At 37.5% G+C, this 12,544-nt stretch overlaps 1 protein-coding gene across 1 annotated transcript; it reads right to left on the bottom strand.

Annotated features, from left to right (window-relative positions):
- Window positions 1–814: 814 nt before the first annotated feature.
- LOC104541736 (NAD(P) transhydrogenase, mitochondrial-like) lies at window positions 815–11,983 on the bottom strand (the record flags this gene model as incomplete). The annotated part of the gene is given in 11 exon segments (XM_010185865.1): window positions 815–995; window positions 1,719–1,878; window positions 5,187–5,420; window positions 6,048–6,243; window positions 7,246–7,391; window positions 7,483–7,532; window positions 8,164–8,275; window positions 9,084–9,233; window positions 10,112–10,265; window positions 11,794–11,905; window positions 11,907–11,983. Coding segments are annotated over 11 exon segments (1,572 nt in total), but the record flags the coding sequence as incomplete, so codon positions are not given.
- Window positions 11,984–12,544: the final 561 nt, after the last annotated feature.

The raw sequence follows: 12,544 nt of genomic DNA, 5'->3' as shown, positions 1-12,544 counted from the left end.
GGCTGACCATAGAAAAACATCAAGACAGGAGAATAGCGACACTGACACATACAGGAACACAAGAGCAGAAGTGAAACAGAATTATACAACAGAGAATCAAGAGGTTGGCAGCTGCTGCACTGTGAACAGTTTTCTTAAAGTCGTTACCTCTCCATCTTCAAAAACAAAAAGGAGACACACATGGGAAAACAAGAGAGACTTCTGAAAAAATATTCCAGGAAAAAAAGAATACTATTACTAATAATGCAATATAATTAGAGAGTTGAAGCTCAAGTTTGCTCTGACACAGACGTTAGTATCAGCAATACATGAATGCAAGCCTGCTGCCACCTCGTGGTACTTCAAAGTAGCTGCTCTGAAGAAAGCAGCACACTTTCCTATACTTCAAAATACACTTTAAATTACTCTCTAGTCATAACAAATGTGTTGGTTTGCTGTTGTTTTTTGTTGATTTTTTTAAAGGAACCCACTACTTAAAATACCTCCTGCTGATATATTTTAAATTTAGTTTAAATTTAACACAGCAGAGTGACATGACTAAAAAGACAGCTGAGTACAAGTAATCATATATCTGAGACCAGATTGAAACCCTGAATGTCCAAATCAATGCAAAGGCTTTCCTCAGTTTTGAAGTGGGCATCTCTCCAAACCAGAGAGAGGTGACTGCTGTCTAGTCCAACAGTTTCAGTCAAGGATTTTCTAGTCTCTAAACACACAGCAGTCTTGTCTTCTGATTGCTTATCTCCCTAGCAAACATGCTGAATAAGGTTTCTCATTACTTGGAAAACAAGCACAATTTCTGCTCACTTCTTACCACATACATGATGTAAGAGAGGATGGTGCCAGAGGAGCCAATGAGTGTACCAACAATGGTCAGAAAGTTGTTGTTCAGTAGGAAGCCCTCAGTACACAAAGCCCATCCAGAATAACTGTTCAGGACAGTAATAACTACAGGCATGTCAGCACCTCCAATAGCTGCTGTTAAAGTGACACCCTGGAAAAGGAAAGAAAATACACACTATAAGCTATGTCTAAGGAGAACATGCAAAGAGGACTGCCTGTAGCATTAAAAAATAAATATGAAGTTACTTAATAATCCAATCCAAGTATTTTCAACATAGGAGACATAAAGCTGTGGCCCAAAGATTTGATTTACTGATGCTGCCTTCTAAGACAGGAAGGGCACTCCACTGTCCTCATGTTGTGCTTAGTCACATGTTTTTACTCACAAAAACATCCCACCAGTTCCATGGAACTGTTCATACAAGTAAAGTATTCATACTGAGCAGACTTTGTAAGCCTCTGTTTACAGAATGGTAATATGTAGGGTAAATTTTGCAACAGCTGGTGTGAGTGAATGGGGGAAGTTACACATGGGGATAATCTTATTAAGTTATCATGACAACCTGTACATCCAGTGCCTTTATAAGTATTTTAAGGATGAACTTTTCAAAAAGTCTTTGAAAATATCAGTTTATCATATAAAAGCCTCCATTAAGTCATAGCTGCAAAACGTAATTATATACACACTATATGTATACAGCCTGTTCTAGCTGTAAAACAGAACTGTTCTAAAGATTTAGGAAAGTCAGTTGCTACTTGCTACTGCAAGTTAACATACAGACAATATGATGATAGTGACGCAGGATGGTAAAACAGCCATCAGGAAGAAACTTGGAAACCTGAAGAATGAACTGCTTGTTTAATTTGTTTCACCTATAATGGCTGAGAGAGACGAGACAGAATCTAAAAAAGTAATTCCCATAGTGTAACTAGGATCAACCATGTATGGAACCATTCCACCAATGCTGGCAGCCAGCAATCCTGCATTCAATGCATGTCGACCAGGCAAGAGCAGTGGTGCAGAATTCAGGATACCTGCAGTCAAACGCATATTCAGAGATTGACACATACATGCAGGAGAACCTGTCTCTTGCCCCAGAGAAGACTGAATACCTCCACAAAAGAAAAATTTAAAGAGAAGGCAGGGGAGGGGGGAAGGAGAAGCAGAAGATAAAACAAGTTAGTTGAAGCTGAGACCTTGTGCTGACACAGTATTGCAATACATTCAGACTTATTCTAGATTTTCAAATACGCCTGTTTAAACTCTTGTTTTACTTCCTAATCTCTGTTAAGTGTTTCAGAATAATCAGAGACCTCTTTTCCTGTTGAAAAGACATCAGGCTTCCCACAGCTCCCCACACTGTCAGGGACTTGAAGGGAAGAGAGGTTTGGGGATGTGTGTGATTCAGTTTAAAAAGGCAAACAAGTATTTATTTTCACCATAGACTTTAAAACAACACAGCAAAGAGTAAAAATAATTATGCATTACTTTTGGTGTAAGTAATTACTTACAGAGTATCTCATTTAAATTTAGCTGAATTCAAGAGAAAGAATGAACTGATCAAAGTGTGTGACCTGCTACTTCTAGTTCAATAGTACAGACAATTTTATTATTATGGTGCTGATACGGCAAAGAAGAAAAAAAACCAAACCAAACAAAAATCCAAAACAAACACAGGAGAGTGGGCTGAAACAGGCAGTGAAGTTCACCAGGAACACATGCACTAATCACTAGGAGGGGTGGAGAGGGGAAGACGGAGAAAGAAAATAATTGCTAAGTAGTTACTCCTTTATTTCTTCTCAGAAATACATACTACTGACAAAGCTTTCAAAAGATTATTAGAGAAGACAGCTTTCCATTCCATATCATGCTTCCTCCTTCAATGGCCGGTCTCAAACACTGAAGGCGGCAAACAGATGTTTCCCAAATGAACTATTGCAAGGCTAATAACAAGATCAGGAATAGGAATCTCTTAATACCTATACTAAGAAGTTCTAGCTAACTCAGTCTCTCAAAAGCTGTGTGCTTACAAAACAAAAAATAAATGCAATAAAGAAACCTTCGGGTGCATAAGAATCAGGAATTAACGAGTATATAATTTAGAAGGTATATTTACTAAAACAGTAAGAGGCTGAGTTTGCAAAGTAGGTAAATAGATAATGGATTGGATGCTTTAAAGTGAGTCAGTCTTAAATGATATTGCAAAACTACGTACCTAAATGAAGCCTGCAATGCTAAGAACAAAATCCCATAAATATTAGCAGTGATCACTGAGTCCAGCAACACCAGGGTTTCAATTCAAATGTCTGCTCAGGAAGATGAAATTGTGATCATAAAGGTTTAGTAAAATAGTCAGGTACAGTGTCTTAACAACATGAAAACGACACTCATTTCTAGATAAGAGGAACTGAGGGAAGCTTATACAATAGAATTATAGAAAGGTTTGAGTTGGAAGGGACCATAAAGCTCATCCAGTCTAACCCCCCTGCCATGGGCAGGGACACCTCCCACTAGACCAGGTTGCCCAAAGCCCTGACCAACCTGGCATTGAACACTGCCAGGGAGGGGGCATCCACAACTTCCCTGGGCAACCTGTGCCAGTGTCTCGCTACGCTCATGGTAAAGAATTTTTTCCTAATCTCTAGTCTAAATCTCCCCTCTTCCAGTTTAAAACCATTCCCCCTCATTCTATTGCTACCTGCCCTTGTAAAAAGTCCCTCCCCAGCTTTCCTGTAGGCCCCCTTCTGGAACTGGAAGACTGCAATAAGGTCTCCCCACAGAAAGATTTGGTAATTAATGGTGATAAATAAAAATAATGATAATAAATAAATATGATATGGTAATTAATAGCAGTAATATGTACAAGCCTTGAAGATAAACTGTTCATAACTAAAGAGGTACACAAGCAAGAACAGAATTTTTAAAAGTACACTCATATATAAACTTTTACACGATACAGAAATACAGTGTTTCTTTCCAATTACACAACAATCTAAAGGCAGAGCTAAATCTTGGGGGGGGGGTGGAACAACCTTCAACAAATCGGCTAAAAAGTAATTGCGTTTTTTTCAACTGTATTAAACAACATATTGTCCACTTTGATCAATTACCTTTTGCCACTTTTCAGGCAACTTCATGATTCCACACTCAAAAAAATTCTTATCTTTTCCAGTAAAAAACAGTTCCAAGAACGATTTGATATCCTCATCAGCAGTGAAGGTTTTACCATGCAAGGCATTTTGTAAAGAACAAAACAAATGGTAGCCTGATGGTGCCAGGTCTGGTGAATATGGTGGATGTGGTAACACATCCCATCCAAGCTGCAACAATTTTTGACGAGTGACCAAACTTGTATGTGGTCTAGCGTTATCATGGAGAAACACACCACCTTTGTGATTCACCCATTCTGGAGGCTTCTGTTCGATGGCATAATTTAATTTATCCAGTTGACAACAGTACACGAACAAATTAATGTTTTATTTCCTTGGAAGCAATGCAAAACACACAATGCCTTTGAACTCCCACCAGACTGACAGCGTAACCTTCCTTTGGTAAATATTTGCTTTTGAAGTGCTTTGAGCTGGTTCATCACGCTTGCTCCACGTTCTGTTTCATTCGTCGTTGTTGTAGACAATCCATTTGTCATTGCTTGTTATAATTGCAAAAATTGATTATTTTTTTCATGTTTCAAGAGAGAATCGCAAATGTCAATGCACTTAGTGAGATGAATGTCTTTGAGCTCATGTGGTACCCAAATATCGAGCTTCCTAATGTAGCCAAGTTGTTTTAAATGGTTTTCAATGCTCAATTTCAATATGTTCAGATTATCAGCAATCTCTTGTATCATTAAACGCTTATTGGATTCGATCCATGCCTTTATTTTGTCATTATCAACTTCAGTTGGCCTTCCTGAGCGTGGTGCATCTTTAACATCAAAATCTCTGACTGAAATTTAGCAAACCAATTCTGACACTGTTTTAAAGCATCTTCACCATACACTTCACATAACTTTTGATGAGCTTGCACAGCGTGTTTTCCTTTTTGGAAGTAATACAGCAAAATATGACAAAAATGTTCATTTTGCTTTTCCATTTTGAACTTGATGTCAAATAAATAATCGTTAATGAAATTGTGCCCTTTCTTTTCCTAAAACAAGCTTGACCTGTCAGCTGTCAATTTACATAATGAATTTGCAGTTTAAATTTAAGTTAGTTACCTTTCAAGATGTGTATGTCCATCTACTAAAAAAAAACCCAAAAACCAAAAACAAATCAAAACAAAATCAAAACGATGCAATTACTTCTTGGACAACCAGTACTTAGTACTGAATGGAAGGTCTCACCTTGCAGTTTTCCATAAGCAACAAGAGAGCTACCAAAAGTCACCCCGCCAATGTATGTGCTAAGGTACACCACAATCTTGGTGAGGTTTGCAGCTGGATCAGTAGCGAAGTGAGGATATTCGACTATGTATTCTGCTACACAGGTGAGCACAGCAGCCAAACCAACCAAACTATGGAAAGCAGCCACAAGCTGAGGCAGACCTGTAATCTGGATGAGTTTAGCAATCGCCAAACCTATTAAGAGTTGAAGACAGGAGAGAAGTCTTACAAAACACAACTAATCCGTGCAACTAGAAATTGATATATCATGGTTCAGTGTGTAACGAATACACACACACACATGCCTGTTCCAATGGAAAGACTTGTTCTACACTAGAAATTGCAATGGCATGTAACTGAAAGCTGCGTATGTGCATTTTATGCAATGAGGATATCATGGAAATTAGAGAGAAGAATAAAGCATGTCATGTTCTTAGAAGCTTCATTAAATATTGAGAAATTCAACATTTTCTGTTAAGAAAGCACAGTGTGAAAAAGTGAATTTGGCAGCATTCTGTCAGCAACTGAACAGAAGTATGAAGTTGGGCAAGTTCATTTACCTCTGTGTACCCAGTTTCCCTAACAGAGATGACGTGCTTCTGCTTTTCCACCAGTCTCTCCATTCTTTACCGCATCCTGATGCACTAATAAAAGCCCTGGGACTTATGATTCTTTGTTCACATATTTGCAAAATAACATAAGTAAGCCATAAATGTAAGTTAGTCAATTTACCTGTGACCTATACAATATTTTGTGTATATAAAGCTTGCATAAATACGTGTATAGAGCATATATTGTTAGTTTATAGTATCATACACATACCTATGGTACCACCGAGTGCCACTGCACCTGACATCTGTGACAACAATTCAGATGAAGGTTTAAGGCCTCCAATAGTTGCTGCTAAACCTCCTGCAACACCAATCATACCCAAAGCATTTCCAAGACAAGCTGTTCCTTGGGTAGACAGACCAGCCAGGGCACCAACGCAGCATAAGCCTGAGCCCAGATACATCATCTTTAAAATAAGAAAAACATCAATATGCATTCGTGAAGTAGAGGCACAAAGTACATAATCATTATCAAAATATTTCTGATTATTACACAAAAGGGCAAATTTCTCCAGAATGCGTATAAGTCACGGGATGGTTTGTTCTTAACTGAAGTGGAAGTCAAACTTTTCACTATGAGAAATTGTATGGGATGCGATTTTGACCAATTAATATGTGATATCTATTAAAGATTTTTCCCCACTTTATGAGCTTAGTTTTTCTGCACTGTGAATACTAAACTTGCATCAAGCCAACTTTCCTAAACTGTTCAGAAGCAAGTTTTTCTTTAGTACAATCCCAAAGCTAAACTGTCCTGTTCATTATAGGAATAGTTTTGGAATTTGCTTATGGTGCATCTGAACTCCTGTTTTCAAAAACTATAAACAAGTTTAAATGAACTCAGCTATACATGTCTAGATAACTAAAAAAAATCTCAATGCTTTGCAAGCCCCCAGGATAAAGCTATGCTTGGATTCACTTTTTCCAAACACAAAAGGCAATATACATTGGTTTCTCTTTTAAAACAAATGCAAACAGAAGTCTGTCTACCATAGAAGGTTCTAATAGGTAAAAACCCTGTACATCCTCCCCTCTGTGCTGAAGTCTCATCCCATCCAGATCTCATACCTACTTTAAGTGACACTCAAACTTTCAGAAACATTTAAACTGAAGACTGGCTTCTATAGTCACTCCAACATTTAAGATGCAATTTTGGAAAACTGTTTAATAAGTAACAAAGTACCTGCTGCTTTAGATATGGGCGGGGGGAATTAAAGCTTTTAAAATTTGCAGATTCAGCATTTGAGGTATAATTACAAACTTAATCAACTTCATATTGGCTTTGTTGGAATTCACAGCTGATTAAAAGACGATGGCTAATTTGCTATTTGCTCCTTAACAGAATAAGCAGTGAAGAAGCATACCATGCTGTGAACAGCAGGCTGAGTGCCAAAATGTTATCTTCTTACCTGTTCAATATTATAGCCACCCTTGAGAGCAGCTGCATAGCCTCCTACAAATACACCACCAGGAAGAAGGTACAAGTAGTTGTACTCAGGAGGGTCTGTGGGACGTTCAAACATATCCAGCATTCTCTGTGTAACTATAAACCCACCTGGCCAAAAGAAAGCAACAAGTTTTAAGAAATAAAATCCAAAACTAAGCATATGCCAAGCTATAAGAAATATTTGGTTGAACCATATTACCACACAAAGTTAGCAACTGACAGCAATAACACCTCTGAAAATCTAGCAAGCTGGAAAACCAGGGAAAAAAAAGTGTAATCAGGGTGAGATCCTGTTGTCCTTTTTAACCTTAGGAGGGAATTTATGAAAGCCTGGAGGACTTGCTCTGACTCCATACTCTATGCTGACTATAGGGTACAGCTTAGTTTATGACTATGCTCTTTTCCCTGTCTACTCTAGCAAAAAATGTATTTATAAGTCACATTGCTCACTTTTGCATCTTTTTTTATTCATGAAGCTGGGACTTGTGAATACTGAGCAAGCAGAATTTTATTCTATGCCACTAGTATATTTTTCAAGTGGGAAAAGGAATACAAAGAAATGCAGTACCATCTTGGGTTATACAGGAAAAAGCTATTTTATATAATCATCACTCAAAGGATACTGTAAAAGAAAAATGCACATTTAAATGCTTCTCTAAAAAGAGATGTGTGAACAGGATGTGTGAACCAGATACAGTAACTACCATTAAATTTGGGGTTTTTTTTCTTTATTGATGGATGCTCTCAAACTCTATTCCCAGAATATTTCTGGAATTTACACACTGCAAGAGCTAGAAGAATTAAGAGAGTTACACAGATGCTTTAAGTTAGCCTCAGGGAAGGGGAAAAAAAAAAAAAGCAAAACACTTAACATTCATACCTGCAATATTGACTTGAAGAGATAAAGGTTGAAAGCACTGGTAGACTTTGAGGAGTGTTTTCAGGGAGATAGTTTCCTCTAATTAATACCAGTCCACCAACTGCAGTTATTCCTATTTAAAAGGGAAAAAAGTGTTACTGAACCTTAAAAGGCTCTATACCTAGAGCAAGTTTCCTTCCACCTGTCAAAAATACACCAGTCAACTCACATTTTTACCCCTACTCTACATATTACTATTTAAACAAAGACTGCCATGATCTTTTTTCAGCAATATAAGCATGTTTCCAAAGAAAAAAAATAGTATATTAATGTAGTTTTGAAGTACAGTACATCAAGCACAGTCAGCCTCAAGTACTTGTTCGATTAAAAAAACCTTTGTTTTTAATAGTCAAAATAGATCAGACTCATGACCTGTCACATATATACACATGCAGATACATAAAATCTTATATATTTATAAGGTTATGAATCTTACAGGTCACTGTTTGAAAATTTTTCTTTTTTCCCTCTTCCTCAAAACACAGTTTGAAGAGAGGAAAAAAAGAAAGCAGAAAACATGAAAGACAAGTTTTTTTCAGGGCAACATTTTGGGAGGAAAGATGTACTGTATGAAAGGAGAGACTGTAGCACTCCAAGTAAAACAAACTTTAAAGCAAACAGTTTAAGAGTTGAAAATTACTTATAAAAACAAAACCAAAAAATACACAGCACCACATTTGCCTTTCTTTTGAAAAAACATACTCTTGAAAAGAAGTTCCAGATTACTTTCATAAATAGCAAGGACAACTCAGAGATGCAAAGTAGTACTAGGCTCTTTGGCATTTTAAAAGGCATATCAGCAGACTTTTGTCTATAGTTCAAGTAAAAGGAACAGTATTTATTTCAAATAGAAAACAAGAAGTTGTATAACAGCTACTTACCTGAGATTGCATTAGTCACTGACATGAGTGGAGAGTGAAGAGCAGGAGTCACACCCCATATTGTATGGTACCCCACTATTTCAGCTAGGCCAAATGTCATAATTTGTGTGAAAGCAGTGTTAGGAGCTATGATGCCCAGTGCTAACATGCCTGGTAAACTTGGAAGCACAGCACAACTTCTCTATAACTTTTCAATTGTTTCTTACACTTAAACTCTGTACAAGAAGAGTCCAGTACTGAGCTAAAAGGCAAAAGAAATTTTGTGCATAGTTTTATTTCAAGATCAGCTGGATCATACTTGTCAACTACAAGGCTCTTTAAGTGCTAGTGGTTCTTTTCCAATATAAAATGAATCCATAAATATAATACCAACATCTTTGTTATGCATGCAGACAAAGCAGCAAAGATAGGTTTCTTCCCCAACGCTGGCTCATCACACCCCTGTTCTATAGCAAACATGTAGAAGAGTCACAATCATGTTGAGATACTACTTGAAAGACTCAAAGAGTATGAAGAACAGAGGTTAACATTAAGGATACTCTGTTCATTAATTACCTCGTGCAGAAGTTCTGATGCACACAGAATACCAATTGACAGAAAGAGCAAATATTTATTTGTCAAGACAATGTCCTGTTCCTAATACTTCAGTAGATTGTGGGCATTTAAGTCTCATAAAATAACATAAATACTGAAGAAAGCAATGGCATTAAATTGATTCTGCTGCAAAGTATGGGCACAGTCCCTAGCAGGAGTCCTTCAGAATTTTAAGTATTTTACTGATATTTAAATAAAGCCAAACACACATACATGCACACAGCATGAGTCAGCACGGTTTGAAGTGTTAATATTTTTTGGTTAAACTTCTAAAATTTTATTTTCCCCTCTCAAAAGCAATTACACTACACTGTTTTTGCACTAGATACATCAGCCAGTTATTAAATGGAATGAGTAAAATGAGAAGTCACTGAAAAGTATTAGCCAAATGAGGAACACTTGACACTAATTCTTCAGCACTGGAAGTTACCTACCTGCTGTGTATACAGATGCACTAGTCATAGTTTTTCTAAAAGGTGTAATAGTAGCTGCTTTTTCTGCTTCCAGCTCTGCTACAGTCTTCTGCTTCACAGAGGGTCCTTCAGGAATGTTATTTGGTGGAGATGCTGGGAAAATCACCTTGCCATCCTAACAAGAGATATTTACAGTTATCCCTAACATGGCAGATGCATTATAGTTCAAGGAGTCTACTCTTCTCAATCCTGCGACTCAGATAAGTCTTAAGAACCTAAAGCCATGCCACAAGAACATCATCTTTTTTCCCCCCACATGAGCAGAAGTTTGCAAGGCTGGATGATCAGTACAGCATGACCAAGTTTACGCATTTTTCAGACAAGATTTAATATCAGTGTCCAAGAGGACCTGGCAGAAACACAGCACAGGTCTTGAAAGCAGGAACGAACAAACAAACAAACAGAGGGAAAGTTCCTTAAATGAAAAGCAATTATCCAAAATAAAACAAGGTCTTGGAAAAAGCAAGTTCTGCTACAGATCTGAACTGTAATCAGAGCCTGCCCAGACCTCAGCAAGCTGAGGGAGCTGGTTTTTTTTTTAGCTTGAAGGAGACTGAGGGGTGACCTCATTAATGTTTATACATTTGTAAAGGGTGAGTGTCAGGAGGAAGGAGCCAGGCTCTTCTCTCTGATGTCTAATGACAGGACAAGGGGCAATGGGAGCAAGCTGGAACATAGGAGGTTCCATGTGAACATGAGGAAAAACTTTTCCACTGTGAGGGTGACAGAGCACTGGACCAGGCTGCCCAGAGAGGTTGTGGAGTCTCCTTCTCTGGAGACATTCAAAACCCGCCTGGATGCATTCCTATGTGACCTGGTCTAGGTGATCCTTCTCTGTCAGAGGGGTTGGACTGGATGAGCTTTCAAGGTCCCTTCCAACTCCTAATATTCTGTGATGCTGTGTTCCAGACATGATGTCTCACATTTCTTGCTGTTCTCCAGGACTCTAGAGGAACTGTTGGAGTTGTCAGACCTAAAAGTTGTACTAAAGTAGTGATTTGAGAGAGCTGAAGTCAATGCAAGCTTCCTCCAGAGTAGATATTAATAAGCACTACAAAACATTGGCAATATTATACTGCAAAACTCAACATAAATGAATATCTCTACCCAAATTGCAGATTATTAATTCCTAACAGTTGCACAAGGAGAGCCAGTACTGGCTGATGCCCCCAGTTTGTATTTTATTATGTCCTAATAGAGCTAAAATTAACCTGCATATTCTAGTTCCACCAGTTTTTTTTCTGAAGTTATTCTTATAACAACAGAAACATGTAGTTATTTTAAAAAAATAAAGGCAGAATGTTTTTCCGGTCCTATAGTAATGTTTCAAAAATATTTTAAATAACTATGCTTTTATCACATGAATACAACATGCAAATTTAATCTTTTTCCTATTTTTCAATAGTAGACACATTAGGTATTTGTTTAACCTTGACAAGAAGGCAAAAGCAAAGAGGTTTCCTTTCACAAAAAAGGACAGAGGAATATTCAGCTGAATACAAACACAATTACCCATGCTCTCCATCAAGCCACCTCTGAAGTCTGTTGATATGCAGTATCTTTGAATGCATTTTAAAGAGAAAGCACTAATAAATGTACAAGTATGTACTCACAAATTAAGAGGAGAATATTTACTGACTTACCTTCATTACTACAGTTCCTCTAATAACATGATCCAGAGTCCCGTAATCAAATTCATCTTTTGGATCAAAGTAGAAGTTCTCTTTGTCAGAACTAATAGCCTTTAGGAGGTTGAATATTATTGGAATACAGACTACTGGCCTGTTTAGCCTTTCTGCTGGGCAGGTCTGTGTAGCCAATGTGTGTAACACCCTGAAAAAATAATTTTAAAAATCAAGTAAAATATTAAGGATTAGTTCTATCTCTGAAAAAGCAGCATCTCTTCCAATACATCCTTCTGGGAATATATATCCAAACTATTTAATTTATTTCTGTTTTTAATCCTAGCTAAAACTGCTACCTGCAGCTCTAACATTAAGTTGGGAGGAGGATTATTCACAACAATTACAAAGTTCAACGTGATCAAACCTAACACCTTAAATGTTATTAGAAACAAGCCTACAGAGAGAGGAGAACATATTGGTGCAAGAGCTTGTCCTCTCTAAATCCTACCATCCTCTCAGAATTTAGCTTCTTAAAGCAACCAGGTAACAGATTATCCTACTCAGTGCTTGGCACCTTCTCAGTCCTTCTGGAGGACATGCACTGAAGGCAATGTTCTACATGACAGAGGAGTGAAGGGAGCTTCCTCAAAGCTAGCTAGCTGTGCAAGTAATATGCCTGGGTTCATGTTTATGTAAACATATAACATAATATATCCACACTGTTTAAAGAATAATTGTAAAGGGACAAAAAGGCACGAGACCCTCGTGA

The sequence above is a fragment of the Mesitornis unicolor genome, unplaced genomic scaffold, assembly GCF_000695765.1.
Source record: "Mesitornis unicolor isolate BGI_N332 unplaced genomic scaffold, ASM69576v1 scaffold8256, whole genome shotgun sequence".
Classification (NCBI taxonomy): Eukaryota; Metazoa; Chordata; class Aves; order Mesitornithiformes; family Mesitornithidae; genus Mesitornis; species Mesitornis unicolor.
This window is presented reverse-complemented; position numbering and strand designations above follow the sequence as displayed.